At 29.9% G+C, this 18,048-nt stretch overlaps 3 protein-coding genes across 3 annotated transcripts; 2 read left to right on the top strand and 1 right to left on the bottom strand.

Annotated features, from left to right (window-relative positions):
* On the bottom strand, positions 1–3,302 carry EIN_285910 (cysteine surface protein, putative; the record flags this gene model as incomplete). The annotated part of the gene is made up of 1 exon (XM_004256048.1): positions 1–3,302. A coding segment is annotated over one exon (3,302 nt), but the record flags the coding sequence as incomplete, so codon positions are not given.
* A 3,763-nt stretch (positions 3,303–7,065) lies between these two features.
* Positions 7,066–9,891, top strand: EIN_285920 (pH-response regulator protein palA/RIM20, putative; the record flags this gene model as incomplete). The annotated part of the gene is made up of 1 exon (XM_004256049.1): positions 7,066–9,891. The coding sequence occupies one exon, from the start codon at positions 7,066–7,068 to the stop codon at positions 9,889–9,891; it is 2,826 nt and encodes a 941-aa protein (XP_004256097.1).
* Positions 9,892–10,979: 1,088 nt separating this feature from the next.
* Positions 10,980–16,088, top strand: EIN_285930 (protein serine/threonine kinase, putative; the record flags this gene model as incomplete). The annotated part of the gene is made up of 1 exon (XM_004256050.1): positions 10,980–16,088. The coding sequence occupies one exon, from the start codon at positions 10,980–10,982 to the stop codon at positions 16,086–16,088; it is 5,109 nt and encodes a 1,702-aa protein (XP_004256098.1).
* Positions 16,089–18,048: the final 1,960 nt, after the last annotated feature.

Below are 18,048 nucleotides of genomic sequence, written 5' to 3' on the forward strand. Positions count from 1 at the left end.
ACCAATTGGATTGTGCTGTTGATATTACAAGAACATAATGGCTTGACATATACAGAAAACTCGCATGCATAGCCGCTTTTAAGTGTTACAACTTCTGGATCAATACAAATTGTAAACTTTGTGATGTTCGATGAAATTGTGAACTGTATTTTGGTGGCGGTTTTGTTTGTGTTACCTACACACAACACCTGCCGTGTCTCTCTGTTAACTTCAATTTGCTCGATGTCAGAATTCAAGTCAATTACATTTGACGAAACACAGACACCGCCTTGAAGAGGCACAAAGTTGATGTTGGATTTGTTCATTGCAAAAAGTGTTATTGTTTTATTGATTTCATGTTTGTGAAGTTTGTTAAATGTTGTTTTTGTTACAATGACAATTGACACAATCAATATAATAAAGACAATAAGAACACATATTACCAGAACAAAAATGACCCACCAAACTATTTGTGACTCACACAATGTGCCATCTTTACTTGTGATGTACCAAAAAGCACATTTTGAACATTTTGAATTTGTGATTTCTTTGCATTTGAATATTTGTGATAGACTAACACAACTTCCATTGGTAAGTAACACAAGTGAATTATTACATGAAGTACATTTGTTTCTTGATAAAGTACATGTATTGCAGTTGTCATTGCATTCTTGACACTCATTTGTATTAATTATATAATACCCATCTTGACACTTTGAACACCCACTTTGTGTGACATTCACAGCACACCCAATAATATCACTCTGTGGTAAACAGTCACCACTATTTGTTTTGTAATTCGTTAAATTGCAGGTGAGACAACTGTATTTATTGTTACATGTTTTACATTTTTGATCACATTCAAAACAATCAAGCCCAACACGGTAAAACCCATCTTTACACGCAACACAGCCACTCCCATAACTTGTAAATTTATTACACGTTAATTTTAAGTCTTCATTCGTGTTACATTTGTAATTTGACAAAAACGTGTTATGTGGACAACTCAGGCATTTGGTTGATGTATCAAAACACGTCAAACAACTTGGGTCACAACCTTCACACTGTTTTGTCGACTCATCAAGATAATAAGTGTCTTGACATTTCATACACCCAAAACTGTTTTGTAAAATACAATTTGGTTTTTTGTTGTTGTTGCATATATTATTAGATAAATAATGTTCAGTTTCACATTCATTACATTTTCCATTTGATAGATATATACAATAATCAATTGTTGTCGTGCATTTGCCGTTTTGGTCATTTGGTAGTACACAATCATTGATTTTACATATTCCATTTGTATCCATTTGACTTGAACTGTCACACTTTGTCGCTTTTCCATTTTCACACAATTCTGAATATATGTATAAATCATTGCATTTCAAACAATTTGTTGTGTTGGATACAAAATTTTTATTACAAGAAACAATGTTATAGTTTGTTATTACTTCACTATTTTTATCGCTTTCTACACACTTGCCATTGTTGTTTATGCACCCATTGTTGGTTGTGCATATTTGGCACCTTCCGCTTAATTGCACAGTTATACAAGTTTCATCACTTACACATAAACCATCTTTCAATGAAAAACCAGTTGCACATTTTAAACACCTATTTGAAAGAGGTAATTCACAATTTACAATGTGTTCACATTTTGAGTTAACAAGAGCAAATTGACTTTTGCATAAAACACAACTGTTTTTATTGAAGGGACAATACTTACAATTTGCATCATTACAAATGGTAAAATCTTCACATCTTTGAGTTGTTTTAATGTATATTCCATTTGTGCAACGAATAACAACTTCAAGTATTTTAAAGCCATCTTTGGTGTTTAATGCTGCGTTGAATTGTACACCTTCAAAATTTAATTTTGTTTCTGTAATCAAAAGAACTGTCTTTGTCAATGAAAACAATTTAATATTAATTGTTTTTGGTGTTGAAATATTAAGAACTATACTGTCCGTTTTGTATAATGAAATTTGTGTGTTTCCAATCAAAACACTTTCTGATGAAAACTCATCAATACTTTTTAAAAGTGTTTTTGAACTTGTTTTAATTTTATTAATTTCAACAAACAATGATTTTACATTTGGTAGTGGAGCGATATACCAGTCTTCTATGTCATCACATGGACAGTAAGGTTCACTGTATTTAACAATTTTGTTTGTCACATCCTCAACATGGCAAAATATTTTATTAGAAGTGCCATATCTCAATAATTTACCTCCTAATAACATTTTTGTACCAGCTACAGATGAATAAATTTTTACCATCTGTGAACATAGTATATCAAAATCATTTTGTGATTGCACTTTAAAATTTGTTAAACTCACTGCATTTAAACCCGAATAAAATACAACAGGAAGATCTCTGATATCCCTGTTACTTACTTCAAGTATTGAGTTAAAAAATACAAATGTGGTACTCACGTTTATATAAGAATTTCCAGTCACATTGAGTATTGCCGAATAAGAGTTATCCCCTTTACCACCAGATTGATACGACTTTGTGTTAATCTGTGAAAAATGTGCCGTTCCATTCAAATTTATTATTCCACCTCTTTTGACATAAATTCTCTCGGCGTTGTTTATTTTCGAAAAATCGTTCAATAATAAATATGACGTTTCAACTTCAACTAAATTTGAACCCATATTTATCTCAGAGTAATCCTTCAATGAAGCGTGTGCATTTTTATATAAATTAAAAAATGTGATTCCATTAATTTGTGTGTTTAAATTCATGACCAAAGTTGCCGAATAAAAACACAATATAAATGTTGAATTTATTATAGAATTATCGTTCATTGTTAATGTAGACTTATCATTAAAGAACAAAACTTTATTTATTTTAATTACTGTATTCTGATTCATAACAACTAATGCATTCTCATATGTGAAAAAATGACCTTTAAAATAAATAGTAGCACTGTCTCCAATTGTTAATTGAGAGTATTTCCAAAAATAAATTTCTTTTTTGGTTGTTAATACAGAATTTTCATTCATAACCAATTTAGATGAATGGTATAAGTTTGTTACTTGTGTCAGATGTAGGTTTGCATTTTCTGATAGCACAATTGAACCACAACCTATACAATCAACATTTTCATTTGTATGAACATTTGCATTTGATACCATTTTAAATTGAATGACATCCAGAGATAAAGTTGTACCAATAGTAATTTTGTTGATTGCTGTACATGTATCAGACACTGTCGTATTTGTCAAAATTATGTTCGGAAAACTACAACTTTGTGAATATGTGAAATAAATAAAAGTAAAACATAAAAATATATAAACAGGTATAAACAACTTATTCATAGTTTGATTTTTTAGTTTAAACTATGATTTTATAAAGTCGGTCTTTTAACATTATTTGGTGGACAAAAAACTTAATTGTGTCTAAACATCGGGTATTAGAAAAAACTTAAAAAAATTTGAAACAATTGGAATGTTTTTTAAAACGGCTTTTTGAAACATTCCAATTTTTATTGTCCAAAATACGAGATAACATTTAAAGACTGACTCTATGTTATATATATAACTTATATAACTTATTTCGACTTAACTCATTGTAATAATTTTTAATTTTTTATAAAATCAAATTAATTAAAAAACGAAAGATTCTTGAATATTCATTGATATTTTATTAGAATGAATAAATTGATTTGTATTTAAATGATAATTTTAGAAAAATAAAGCTTTAAAAAATTAATTTATTATAAATAAAAATTTATTGTGTTCATTTAAAATTTATTGAATAATTAAATTTTAAACAACTTTATTATAATTTTAAAAAAATAATTGCCTTGGAACTAAGATGTGAGTAATTATATAATTAAAATTTTTAATAATACTAACATTTAAAAAACAATCGAAAACTATAAAAATGTTAATTAAAATTATCATTCAATGCAAACTCTCAATGTCGGTACCAAAACAATGAAACAATAATTTACAACAATTTACCATAATTAAAAAACATTTGGAAAAATTCTATGACTGTATTAATCTTTTGTTACATCTGTTTCTTAAATAATTGAATCATTTTTTTAATCATTTTTCTTTTCAAAAACTCGTGGTTCGGCTTTTATTGTATATTGGTATTCGTTTGTGCCAGAATAAAATGAACAATGTATTTGTAAAATCAAATTAATAGTTAAATATATAAAATTTTGTTCGTATCATTGTTTAATAACATTTGTTAACAAATGTTTTATTATTAAAGTCTGTCCACAGATAGTAGAAAAATAAGGTGTCAGGAATAAATTGGGTGTCAAATAAATTAGGGATTAGTTAATGTAAAAAAATGGGTTTCGTATTTTTTATTTTTTCCCCTCACAAAAAATATAAAAAACCATTAAATAACTCAAAATCAATCTGACACCCAATTTATTCTTGACACCCAAATTTTCTACTATCTGTAAATTTTTTGTCCGCTTGTAAATTGTTGTCCAAGTGAAAAAAAATTACATAAAATAAATTTAAAAAATAGGAATTAAAAAACGTTTAAAACAAGGTAAAAAATTATAAAACATTGTTTTGGGAGTGTTTTGAACAGTTTTCCCAAAATATCCCAATTCTAACGGTCTAAAAATGTAGGTACAACTTTGTGAGCGGACAACGTTTCTATATTTTCATATATAGCTGGACCATCAACCTTCTACCACTTGTTAACTTTAGCCCTCCAAAAAACCAATTATTTTTTATTGTTATATTAAACCAATAAACTATACATTAATAAAAGTCAGTTTTTATATTATTTGTTATTTTAGTAAAAACCCGTGTTTTTTTTAAATATAAGAATTTTTTTTGGGTTAAAGTACATTTTTTTACTGTATGTTTTTATATCATAATTTTAAATATATAATGTTTTTTGTTTATTTACTATTTGTATAATGACTCTAACAAGTAAAATAATCAATTGTTTAACATTTAATTGTATAGTTACATTAAATAATTTTGAGTACAGTCTGTCTTTTAATGTTATCTGGTCTCAAACGTTATCTGGTGCCTTCTGGATCATAAAAATGTAATAATTCGGGGAGCAGTACCAAAAATCCATCCCAATTGTTTCGGGTTTTTTCACGTTTTACCTAATGCCCGATGTTTAGACAAAAATGAAGCTATTTTTGTCCACCGGATAACGTTAAAAAACTGACTCTAGTACAATACATGAACCATCTCATTATCATCACTGTTTAATACAAGACTGTTTTTCAAATGTTTATTATTAAACCGTTTTACCGTTTTTTAAGTAATTAAAAACAATATTTTTTATATTAAATTATGAAATTCTTGTTATTTATGTTTTTCATTAAGACAAGTACAGTCAATATTCGATATAAGGGAGAAAAATAAGAGGAAGCCCTTATATCGAATAATAGAAAAAAAGAATAAAAAAAAAGAAATTTATGTGTTTGCTTTTTGTTGGTTATTTCAATTTAAAAACCCAAAAATGGTAATAATTAAATTAATTTGTCACTAAGTTAAAAAGTCAATTAAATTAAATTAATATAAAAACTATGTTTTATTATATTTTTAATAGAACATTTTTAATTAAAATAAACAAAATATTATAATTATAATAAAAATAGCTAAACAAGAAAATTTTATTTTGAAATAATACAATGAATGTATTTGCATTCTTTCAAAAAGTATACTTTCCTTGACAACATAATAATCAATTGGTATTCCCGCTTTACGAACTTCATGAAACCAATTGATCATTGCTTCCTCAAGTTCCAGGTTCTGTAATTTTCTTATTTGTTTATACGAGGATAAAAAATTATCAATGTTTCTTTAGAAATTGAACGCAAATGATAAACTTGCTTTGGAGAAATTACTATTTTCAGTTGTTGTCTGACAACTTCGATTACTTTTTGTGAATTTTGATAAGGATCAATTAATTCAATAATTTTTATTTTGTCTCGTAACATCAATGATGTTCTTGTTTTAACACATTTGGATTGCATTAAAACTTAATGATTTAACAGATTTATTTGAAGTTTTTAAGTCGAAACAAAGTTAGATACAAAAGTTTTATTTATTATGTTAATTGTGTTAATATATTTGTCTTTGTTTTTGATTTATTATGAAATTTATTATTTATTTAAGATAAAAATAATTGCCAATTGTTTTCAAGATATAGGCAAAGTGTTTATTTTGGTTAGAAAAAAAAATAATAATCAAAAAAATATTTTTGTGACAAAAAACAAACCAAGGTATTTTTTTGTTAATTATACAATTTTTCATTTTTCCCTTATATCGAATAATGACTGTAGTTGAATTTATCATTTAAATATCGAGTTATGATCTACGTTATTTTATTTAATTTTTTGTTGTTGTTTTTGTTATTGTTTTTGTTCAAAAAAATCCTCTTTGTTGAAAGTAAAAAATAAAGAAAAATTAAAGTTACACACTAATTCAGAATGACTTTAAATATTATTTCCCACAATAAATTAAATAGTAAATTGAAAAGAATATTATATATTTATAAATATACCTTTTGGTTTGACAAAATATAAAATGCCATTCAATGTTCAAATTGTAACAGTTATAACAATTCTGTTTTTTTAAATAAAGATAAATTTCATTAAAATCCTCATTATAATTGAAATTAGTAATGAATTGTTTTTAAAACCATATTTATAATTATTTAAAAATATACTAAACTAAACTTCATAAAATACCTCTTTAAGTACATTTTATATTATCAATAATTTACAATAAATTATTGATAACACATCAATTTAGTATATTTATAATTAACAAATAAGTTTGTAATATAATAGATATATATAATATAATAAAAATTAAATAGTTGAATAATACAACAAAAAATAAATGTGTCGTTTTTAATTAATTTTAAACAGTTTATTATAATAAGAAATAGTATTTTTTCCATTCAGATTTAATTCCTTACACGATTAAATCAAAAAAAAATTAAATTTAAAAATTTTTCAAAAAATTCAAACAAATTATGAATTCGGCATTAAAAAATTTTTTTTATAGAAAAACGTTGTCAAAAAACCACAAGAAAATCTTCAGAACTCAAAAGAACTCAAATTTCCCAAAAATCACAATGCAAGTCACTACGCTTCCCATCTTTTCTCAAGGCGAACTATATACTGCCGACCCCGTTGACTTTTCTCCGCTTCACCAAGAGATTTCCCAGAGTAGTGGGGACTCTATAGCGAAGCAAGCCATCGATCGCCTTTCCGAGTTACACAAGTCCTTTGAGAGTTCCTCCTCATGTTCCATAGAGTCACTTTTAGAGTACGACTCCCTCCTTACTCATTTATCCCGAGCACTTCACGACACTTTGACTTTGACATTCCGCTGGAACATTCCCATCTACACATCAAAGAAGACTGGGACTCTCTTTATCACAAAGACGACGACAACACTGAACTACGACCAAGTCGCCTCTTCCTCAATTTCCTTTGAAAAGGCTCACGTCTTATATAATGCGGGTATTTTACTCTTCCGCGTTGCTTCCTCACAAGCCTCCGCTCAGTCGAGTATACCAGAAGCTATCAAAACCTTCTCTCAAGCGTCTGGCATCTTTTCCGAGACGGTCTCGCTTGCGGACAAATGTGGTCTTTCCCGCGAAGCGGAAGATGCGCGGAAGTATCAAGCTCTTTCCCGAGGCTGTGCGCAGTTGGCGTTCTATTTAAAGGCGTTAGCGGCGAATTCCTCGGTGGTTCTCCGTGAGAAGATCATTGGCGGAGCTGTCGAGTTACTACAGAGTTTTAAAGGAGGTAAAAGTACTGAAAGTGGAGGGAAGAACAATGAGAGGGCGTTGTATGTGTACGCATACTTTCTGGCGCGGGTGGCTGCTGGGATGGTAGCTGAAGAGGATGTCGAGTATGGAGTAGCCATAGCTCAGTATAGTGAAGGGGTGAAAGAGATTAAAGAGACCTCATTAGCTAATGAGACGTATGTGAAGGAGGTGAAGGACAAATTAAATAGTTTGAAGAAGGATAATGAAGAGATTTATATGTCGAAAATCCCGGAGGTTGTACCGGCTTTACAGAGTCGTGTGTGTGTCAGTGATGTGTCGTATGAGCTGCAAATAGAGGAAAGTCCGTTCAAGTCGATCGTCCCACCACAACTGAGAAATGCACTGAACAAGTACAAAAGTGAGTCGTCGAAAATTGTCAGCGACACGAAGACGATGATACCCAATTTCACACAACAAGGCGACGAGGTCGTGCAAGGAATTAATTTGAGGAGTTTAGAGACGAAGGTGGAGAATATGAAGAACATGCCGAATAGTTTGAAGATCGTTGTAGCTAAAGTGAAGAACTGTGGTACTCCGGAGGACGCATTAAAGATGTTGGATACTGTGAATGAAAGGATTAAGAAGATTAGGAGTATGATGGACGAGATTGATGACGTTATTACTCATGAGACGGGTGAGGAGAATAAGAAAAGGAGCGAATACAAAGACCTGTGGAAGAGACAAGTGTCAGAGGTGTACTGGCAGGAGATAGTGAGGAAGATGAATGTGATCAAATCGGCTGTGGACGACGCCAAATTGGTATATAACAACGGAAAGAGTGAAGTTTTGAAAACGAAGAATGAAGTCAGTGTGATGGTGGCGGGGGAGGAGGCGATACTGAAAAACATTCCCGCGACGGAGGGAGACAAACTGAAAGAAATGGTTTTGCAAATGACAGAGCTGTTTGATCGGTGGGCGTTGTTAAAAGTAGCACGGGAGAAGTTAGTGAATGGAGTGATAGAACTTGAGTCGACGCATCAGAAGGGGCTTCTTGAGAGCATCAAAAGTACAGGGGACCCCGACTTGTTTGTGATGAATTTATTAAAAGAGTTTTCTGAGAAGACTGGGGAGGTGCAGACGTCATTAAATGAGCAAGCGAATTTGATAGGAGAAATTCAACAACTGAACGGCGAAATTGGTAAGTTTGTGTCGAGCGCGTTGGACACGCGAGGCGCCGTGTTTGTGGAATATCAGAAGAGCGGGGAAAGCTTTGTGGACGTGTACAATAAAATCGTTGAGAAGGGAGTCTTCATGGAAAACGTTGAAGAAGACGCGGAAAGTTTAAAACGAGAGGCGAAGAAGTGTGGAGAGGCGAGGAAGAGAGAAAGTGAAGAGGTGGAAGAACACGCGAAAGAGGAGAGGAAGAGAATTGAAGAGGAAAATAAGAAGATCGAGGAACTGGGGAAGAAGATGCTGGAAGCAAATTTGATGAGTCAAAGAAAAGAAGAAGAACAAGGAAAAGGGGAAACACAATATCAGATGATGCAAGGGCAGGGAAGGGAAGAACATCTATATGCTAATGCGTCTGGACAGGCGCAGGGAAATGTGGGACAAGGACAAAATGTGGGGATGCAAAATCAAAGTGCTGGAGGAATTCAACAACAACAAAATTTAAATCCGTATCTTTCACAATATCCGACGTCTGCTGCACAACAATTTGATAGTAACAGTTTACAAAATCAACAACAAGGAAATGCAGGACAACAACAACAAAACTCGGAATATTTGAGTCAATACCCCTCGTCGACTGGGAACGCAAATCAAATGCCAGTGAATGCAACACAACAACAGGCGCCCCAGTATCAAAGTCAATATCCCACTTCCACAGCTAATCCACAAATGAGTCCACAAATGGATCCTAATATGATGACCCAAAGTTATGCCCCACAATATAATCCATATCAAAATAGTATGCAACAAAATAACTTTGTCATGGGCCCACCAGGTGTACCAACTATGCCGGGAATGTATGGAACAGCACCAGGGTATGCAAATGCACAATACCCGGGACAACAAACACCAGTCGGTGTTTTACCACCACCAGGAATGCCGTATGGTGGGATGCCGAATGGATATGGGGCACAACAGTACCCAACACCTTACGGAGGATACACGATGTTCTAAGAAGGTCGTAATAATATTGTTCTTCAATTTTTTTAGTTGAAGTGTTATAGGGTTTTATACCTTTTTAATGGTATTTGTAATATTGTTAAATTGGATTAATAATCACGTAAAAAGGATTATTTCATAAAAGTTATATGTGTTATCATCAATTTAATCAACATACTTAATTATATTAAAAATTTATAAAAAACAACTCTTTAATTTATTGATATTAACATAATCAAAGGAATGAAAACAATTTTCATCATTTCAAACAATATGAATGAAATTAACTCTGTATTATCATCGTGTTTCAAAGAATTTTAATTGTAGTTTATAAGAATCCAAATACGACCATTAAAATAAAAAGAACAATACGTCATTTATTATAAAATAGTAAGAAACACTCAAATGTTTTATAAACAATCACTTATTCAATGTGTTATCTGGTAAATATCTATTATTATAAACGAGACTTATAAATAAGAAAGAACAAAAGTACATTATAACTTTTGGTATTAGAAATTGTTATAATCGATAATTAATAAAATAAATTTTATTAAAATTAATTAATTCCAAACTATTATTAGACATAGAAACTTTTTATATACAAATTGATAATTTTAATTGTTTGAAAGAAAGTTCGGTCACTTTATAAAGTATACAAGTCGACTTATTTCAACAATCAAAAAGAACATATTTTGTTGTGTTAAATTGTGATTATAAACAAACTATAATTAATAGCTAATGATACAACAATTAACAATACAAATGTATTATCTCCATATGTATTATTAAAAACAAAAGAGTTCCCAAAAGTGCATTTTTATATGTAACACTTCTTTTTAAAAAATACTTTTAGCTTAAAAAAAACTTCTGTACTAAAAAACTGATTTTTTCCAATTTTGGTATAATAAATTTATAGTATAATAAATTATAAAATATAGAATAACTATAAGCAAAACTCCACTCGATTCATTCGCACAATTTATTTAATTGGTTCAATCAACTGAAAAAAGCCGAATTGTCTAAAATAGCAAAAATACACTAAAAACAATTACAAAAATTTTTTATAAATACGAAAAAAACCAAAAAATAATAATCTATTGATGTTTGTGTTATCACTTGTTACAGTGCTTTTTATTTTGGTTGAAGATGTAAAAGCCGCTTCAAACTGGTGCGAAATAGACGGCGTTATTCGTTATATTTCTTATGAAAGTGAATGTCTCAGATCAAATTGGTACACTGAATCGAATGTAACAACAATGTGGATTAAAATGAAAACTGGGTGTTGTTTAAATGAAATGATAACATTTGATGAAACCTTTGGTAATGGCACAACACTGACCAAATCGTTTTATTTTCTTGATAACAATTACATAAATATCAAAACACTGTTTATCAGAGAGTCTTCTCAAGATGTCCAAATTCTTGTTTACGAAAGAGCACGACCAGAAGGTCTCTTTGTTTCCTTTGGGTGTTATAATGGAAACAAGAATTGTCGGACAAGTGTTAACAGTTCGACTCCATCAAAAATAGATTACAACCAAAAGGGCATTTCTCTCTATTCTGATATCGATCAAAAATTCTGGATATGGTATTATCTTCCAAATGCAAGACAACCAGTACAACTATTTATAAATGGAGTAGTCAAACAAAGTGTTGTATACCAATACATGGTCAAGATTTCACTTGGAGAACCATACAGCAAAAAACGGTTTTTATTCACTGGCAATTCCGATGAAAATATGATCAGGTTTGAAGAAGGGTTGACAACAGGCACTTTTATTCCCAAAGCTGTGTGTGACCGTTTTGGGTATAAAAGGTTCTTACTCTTCAAAGAAGGTGAAAACTATGAAAATGTTACAACCAGGGATTGTACTTGTCAAAGAGAAGGCGTGAAGCTTCTTAAAAATTATTATTATAATTACCCCGACTGCGTGTATAATAGTTCGTTGTTTGATTTGGCTTTAACTAATCTTACAACATATAATTGGAAAAGTATCACCATATCAATTGAAATCACTGATTGGTATTCGGTAATATTTGCACCCGATAAATTCTGGACTTTTATTAGAGAATATGAAGATGTTAAATATCTCAATTTCACTGTTTTTGATATGAAAGAACAAGTTAATGTCGAATTCCAAATGAGTGTGTACATCAACAAATTGATTATTAGTTCAATTGGAAATTACTATTTTATAGAAGACGTAGTGATAAATACTGTTGAATACAAAGAAAGTCTAAGGAATAAAGTCTTGTTTTCTGTTGATGGAAAACTAGTTAGTAATGATGGAAACTTAAATCGTTGTGGAAGAAGAGCCTTTTATAGCAAAAGTGATGACGTGGTATGTTTTTGCAATTACACAAACAACAATTGGGAACCAAATACACTCGATTTAATAAATCAAAATGACTGTTTTAATGACACAAAGAGGGCGGAATTAACACTGCAAATAGATTCAAATGAATATGAAACAACTTCAATTGAAAATTGGGGGAAAATAATATTTAAAGGGATTAAGGTGAAAGTGACTGGAAGTTCGACACTTTGTGGACAAAATGTTACAGTTCAAAATACAGTTGCAATACACAATAAATTAGAAATTCAAAATACACTCTTTCTATCAGAAAAGTCGAATTTGGTTGTATCAAATAAAGGAGTTTTGTTACTCAAAGAAAGCAGTACAATTTATTTTCAAAACTTAAGCAACAAATTAAATAAAAATGGAACATTTCAAGTGGAAAGAGGAGGGAAAATAGAAATGGCCTACACACAAAAAATAGAGTATTCACCTGATACAATCAACTGTTTTGAGTTAATTTCATTTGAAGAACAACAAAACGCAACTTCCTTTTCTTTAAGTGACAATTTGATTGATGGCAAATTGCTCAGAATTTGTCAAAAAGGAGAAGTGGAAGACGTCTCCACTCAATGCAATTTAACTTCATCGAATTTATTGAATCACAACAATTATGAGGGAAATGTCCTTCACTGCCCCATAAACAACACAAATTCAAAAATTGTAATAAAAATTGACAAATTTGAACAAAATTCAAATTATAAAGGAACTTTTCAAACAGAAAAAGCACTCTCATTTCTGAAGAGCAAAAATTATGTGACTAATTTTGAAGAAGTTGAAGAAAGAGTGTTATTAGTTGATAAAAACTCGATAAGTGGAGGAGAAATCACTCTTTTTGGAAATACAAAGAAACTCTTTTTAGGAGAAAAACACGGGTTTCTAATTTCAGTCAAAAAAAGTTTTAGGGAAACAAATGAAGTGACAAAAGAAGAACAAAATTCAAAAACAGTGATTTTTGACACTCAATCTATGTGTATAGGTTTTGAAGTATGTGACGACGTGGCAACACCAGAAAAGTGTTTGTCGTGTAACAACAATTATTATTTAGAAAATAACAAGTGTAATGCGATATCAAACAAATGTGAATCAATTCACAAAAATACGCAATTTTCGATATGTGAAAAGTGTCAAATGAAATTTGAGGCTTCAAAATATTTATGTTTGGAGTGTTCTACAAATTGTTTGGAATGTTCAAATCGAAAATGCGTTTTGTGTGAAAACAATAATTTTTTGAATGAAAGTGGCGATTGTGTTCACATTGAAAAGGAAGAAAAATATCTTTTGTACCATGATAATGTTGCTCGAAAATGCTCACAAGGGTATTTCAGTACTCAAGAGAAATGTGAATTATGTGGAGATAATTGTTTGTCATGTACAAATGCAACAAATTGTGAAATTTGCGATTCAAAAACACAAAGAACTTCTGAAGGAAAATGTGAAGAACAAAACAATTCAGTTCTCGTTTCAAATGACAACATTTTGTATTGCCAAAAGCACTATTATTTGCATGAACAAACATGTCAACAATGTTCTTTGGAATTTGGGATTTTATGTGAAAAGTGTGATAATAAAGGGTGTATCAAATGTTCCGAAAATGGGATTTTAAATTCCAACAGAATTTGCATTGAAATTGAGTCAAGTGGGTGTACACAGACTCGGAATTCGTATTGCCAAAGCTGTGAGTTTGTGAATGACACAATTAACGATTTTGGTGTTTGTGAACTTTCACAAAATTGCTCAATTTCAAACAAAAATAAAAATTGTCTGACATGCGAGAACAACTTTTTTTACACTCACAATTTGAAATGCGAAATGTTAACATCTCAAACACAAAATTGTACACATTTGACAATAGAAGGAGACCGTTGTTATTCATGTGAAAAAGGATGTCACATGAGTGATTTTCAATGTCAAAAATGCAGTGAAAATTGCGATGATTGTCTGTATGTGTTAGATAAAGAAGTTTGTCTGAAATGTTCTGACAATTATTTTTTGGACACCAATGGAAATTGCACAAAAGTGTCTGATATGTCAAATAATTGTCATAAATTGATTGAAGGTCTCTCTCTGTGTGCCATTTGTGAGACTTCATATTTCAGAAACGCGAATGGAATATGTGAAAATTGTTTAGAAAACTGCACGGAGTGTAATCAAAGAAATACATGTCTGAAGTGCCAAAAGAACAACTTTTTACATTCTACTTCTTCACATTGTATTTCTTATGATTTTCTATTAAATTGTGAAACAAAAAGTTCGGGTGGGTGTTTGAAATGTTCCAATGGGTATTTTATTGATAGTCAGTTCTGCACTTTGTGCTCTTCGAAAACGACGAATTGTACACAATGTGGGAATTATGGCATTTGTGAATTGTGTGAGGACGATTTTGTGTATGTTTCGAGTCAATGCGTCCATCGAAGTAAAGTTGATAATTGTTTAAAAGTTGAATTATCGAAATGCACGAAATGCACATTTTGGCATCTTCCAAATACAAGTAAGACTTTATGTGAAGAGCATGTAGTGTGGTGGGTACTCTTTCTTGTTGTACTTTTTGTAATTATAATTATAATTGTTGTTATCTCAATCACAATTCTTATAATATTCAAAGTGATTGAAATGAAGAGGGAAGAAAAGAAAAGAAAGACGATGTGTCTATTTACAATGAAGAAATCGAATATTGAATTTATGAAAACTTTGAGTAAAGATGTGGTGACTAATATGACGGAAATACTTTTTGAGAGTGAGACGTTTGGAGATATTGAAGTCGGCAAGAAAACAAGGGAATTAATCTGTGTTGGGAACATCTCTAAAAACACAATAAAAGTGCAATTCTCGGCGAAAGGAAACAGTTACAAATATTCAATAAAAACAAAACCCCAAATTGTGGCAATACCAAAAGGAAAAGCGTGTGAATTTGAAATCTTTTTGAAGCCAAATTGTTCGACTCAAATTGATGAAAACATTTCACTATTCTCTGCAAATTTGACAACAGGAGAGACGTCTGAAATCAGCATTAAAATATGCGCAAAAACAGTCATTTCAACACGACTTGATCCCGACGAATTAAAGGAAGACAAGAAACTTGGTGAAGGATCTTTTGGTATTGTGTACAAAGGGACTTTTAGAGGAAATGTTGTTGCTATTAAAAAGATGAAAGAATTTTCAGAGACGGCAAAAGCAATAGAAGAGTTTGAGAAAGAAGTGCAGATGTTAGATAAATTTAGATGCGAGTATATCGTCCACTTCTATGGCGCCGTGTTCATACCAAGTAAATTCTGTATGGTCACCGAATTTGCTCAATTTGGAAGTTTACAAGATTTGATAAAACACAAAACAAGTGATGAAGTATCTTTTCATATAAAAGTTAAAATATGTGTAGATGGTGCAAAAGGAATTTCGTATTTACACGAAAATGGGATATTACACAGAGACATCAAACCAGACAATTTCCTTGTGTTTTCACTCAAGGAGAACGAATTGGCAAATGCGAAATTGACCGATTTTGGGAGCTCAAGAAATGTGAATAGTATGATGACTAACATGACTTTCACTAAAGGTATTGGTACACCAAAGTATATGGCTCCTGAAGTCTTGAATAAAGAAAAGTACAGAAAAGAAGCAGACGTTTTTTCGTTTGCAATTACTATGTTGGAGTGCTTTTTATGGTGTGATGCGTATCCAAAAGAACAGTTCAGGTTTCCGTGGAATATTGCTGATTATGTAACATCAGGAAAAAGAATAAACAGAACTGATAATGTTCCAGAAAACGTATATAACATTATTGAAAAAATGTGGGGACAAAATCCAGACGAAAGGTGTGAAATTAAAACTGTAATAAATCTCTTGGAAAAATGAGAGACATTAATATTTGAATTTAAATTGAAAACAATTAATTTAACTCTTTGTTGTTTTATTAATTTAATTAATAAAACAATTAATTAAAAAAATTAATTATTTTATTATAATAATTATAATAAAACCAAACAAATTTCACAAAAACAAAAAAAGTTTTTCCAATTAAATATTTTTTATAAAAAAAACAAACTATAATTTATATATAATTATGTTATAAATTATGGTAAAAAATATCAAAATAACTTTTCAAACAAAAATTCGACTCTAATTAACATTTTAAGTAATATTGAATATTTAGTAACTGTCTAAAAGTTATTATTTAAATTAAATTTTATAGTACAAACACACATAACATTCTATTTTAATACAATCCAGAATGTTATTTACACATAAAATAAAACTAAAACAGAATAATTTATATAATGTCAGCAACATTATCTCTTGTTGTTGTATTAATACTATTTAACTCTGTCAATTCACAGAAGCTCTCTAACAATTATTGTGAATATGAATGTTCACGAAATATCGTTTTAATAACTTACTATGAAAATATAAACAAATACAACCACTGCATCTATATGGGGTTATTTGATAATTATAATTACAATTATAATGTATCAAATTTGGTTTTTGACTCAGTAGTATTAAACGATTTAGGTATTGTCGATTCAAATGTTACTTCCTTGACAATTCTTAATTCAACAATTTCAAGTCTATTGATGTCTAATAATAACATGGACTCTATCAATATCACAAACTCTGTTTTGTACAAAGTGTCAATTCAGGAATTCTATTTAGAAGATTTGACAATCACAAATACTAAAACTAATTCAAACTTTATTTATGATATGGTATTTGATCGCTTTGTCATCACCAACACTACTTTTATTTCATTGGATATTCAAAACTCGGAAATTAAGACAAGTTATCTTCCAAGTGTTATTCAAGACTCTGTAGTGTCTCAATATATTTCCCAAAACAACACAATAAATAATATCGAAATTAACAATGTCAAAATATATTTAAATTTAGGATTTGAGACATATAGTAATATATATGTTGATAATTCATATTTGGAGTTTAAACACGCTGCTTATTTTAATTGTTATAATAGCAATTTCAAAGACACAGAAATTATATTTATAGACGTCAGTGATACAATTTTCATTGCTATTGATTTCTTCAGTACAGATATCACAACACACGTGGAAAAAGATTTTAATACAATAACATTTAACTCAACAAATTTCTTTAATTCACATGTTAACTCAGTTTACTACGAAGAAGTCAGAGGAGACTTTGTTATTGGAATTGACAATACATTGACTCAAACTGATATAAACAATTCTAAAAAAGAAATTAAAATAATTGTTATTGGTGTAACTTATGGGGTAAGTGCTTTGATAGGAATGACTATGCTTTTAATATTAATATTTTTCCTTTGGAAAAAACATGGGTATAACTGTTCTGTGGGGTATTATTAAACTGTTGTTTTCCATTAAATAATTCAAAATTTCAGTACAATTTTTTTCAAAATAGAGTTGAAGGGAAAAATCGGCTCGATAAGGAAACAAAATAACTATAATAAATAACTATTTTATTTTAGTTTTAGATTTTTTTTACATACAAAAAATTTGTTTTTTGTAAAAAAAACAAATATTTTTTCATCGTTTAGTTTTAATTTATTTTATTTACTATTTTTCCTTTTCGAACCAGATTTATTTCTTCCAACTCTATAAATTATAATTAACCAGTACAATGAAAAGGGTTTATTTGTCGCGCAATTGGCCAATCATTTTGGTTTACGACAATTGTTGTTTTGTTCTCAAATATGTACCTTTTGTTGAATTTAAACCAATTTTTTACTTAAAATAAAATTCAATATTTAAACAAATTTTTTATAAAAAATTCTCTTAACACTTTAAATAACATTGAACAAAATTCAAGTGGTCTAAAAATC

The sequence above is a fragment of the Entamoeba invadens genome, assembly GCF_000330505.1.
Source record: "Entamoeba invadens IP1 unplaced genomic scaffold scaff_1105074725615, whole genome shotgun sequence".
Lineage (NCBI taxonomy): Eukaryota > Evosea > Mastigamoebida > Endamoebidae > Entamoeba > Entamoeba invadens.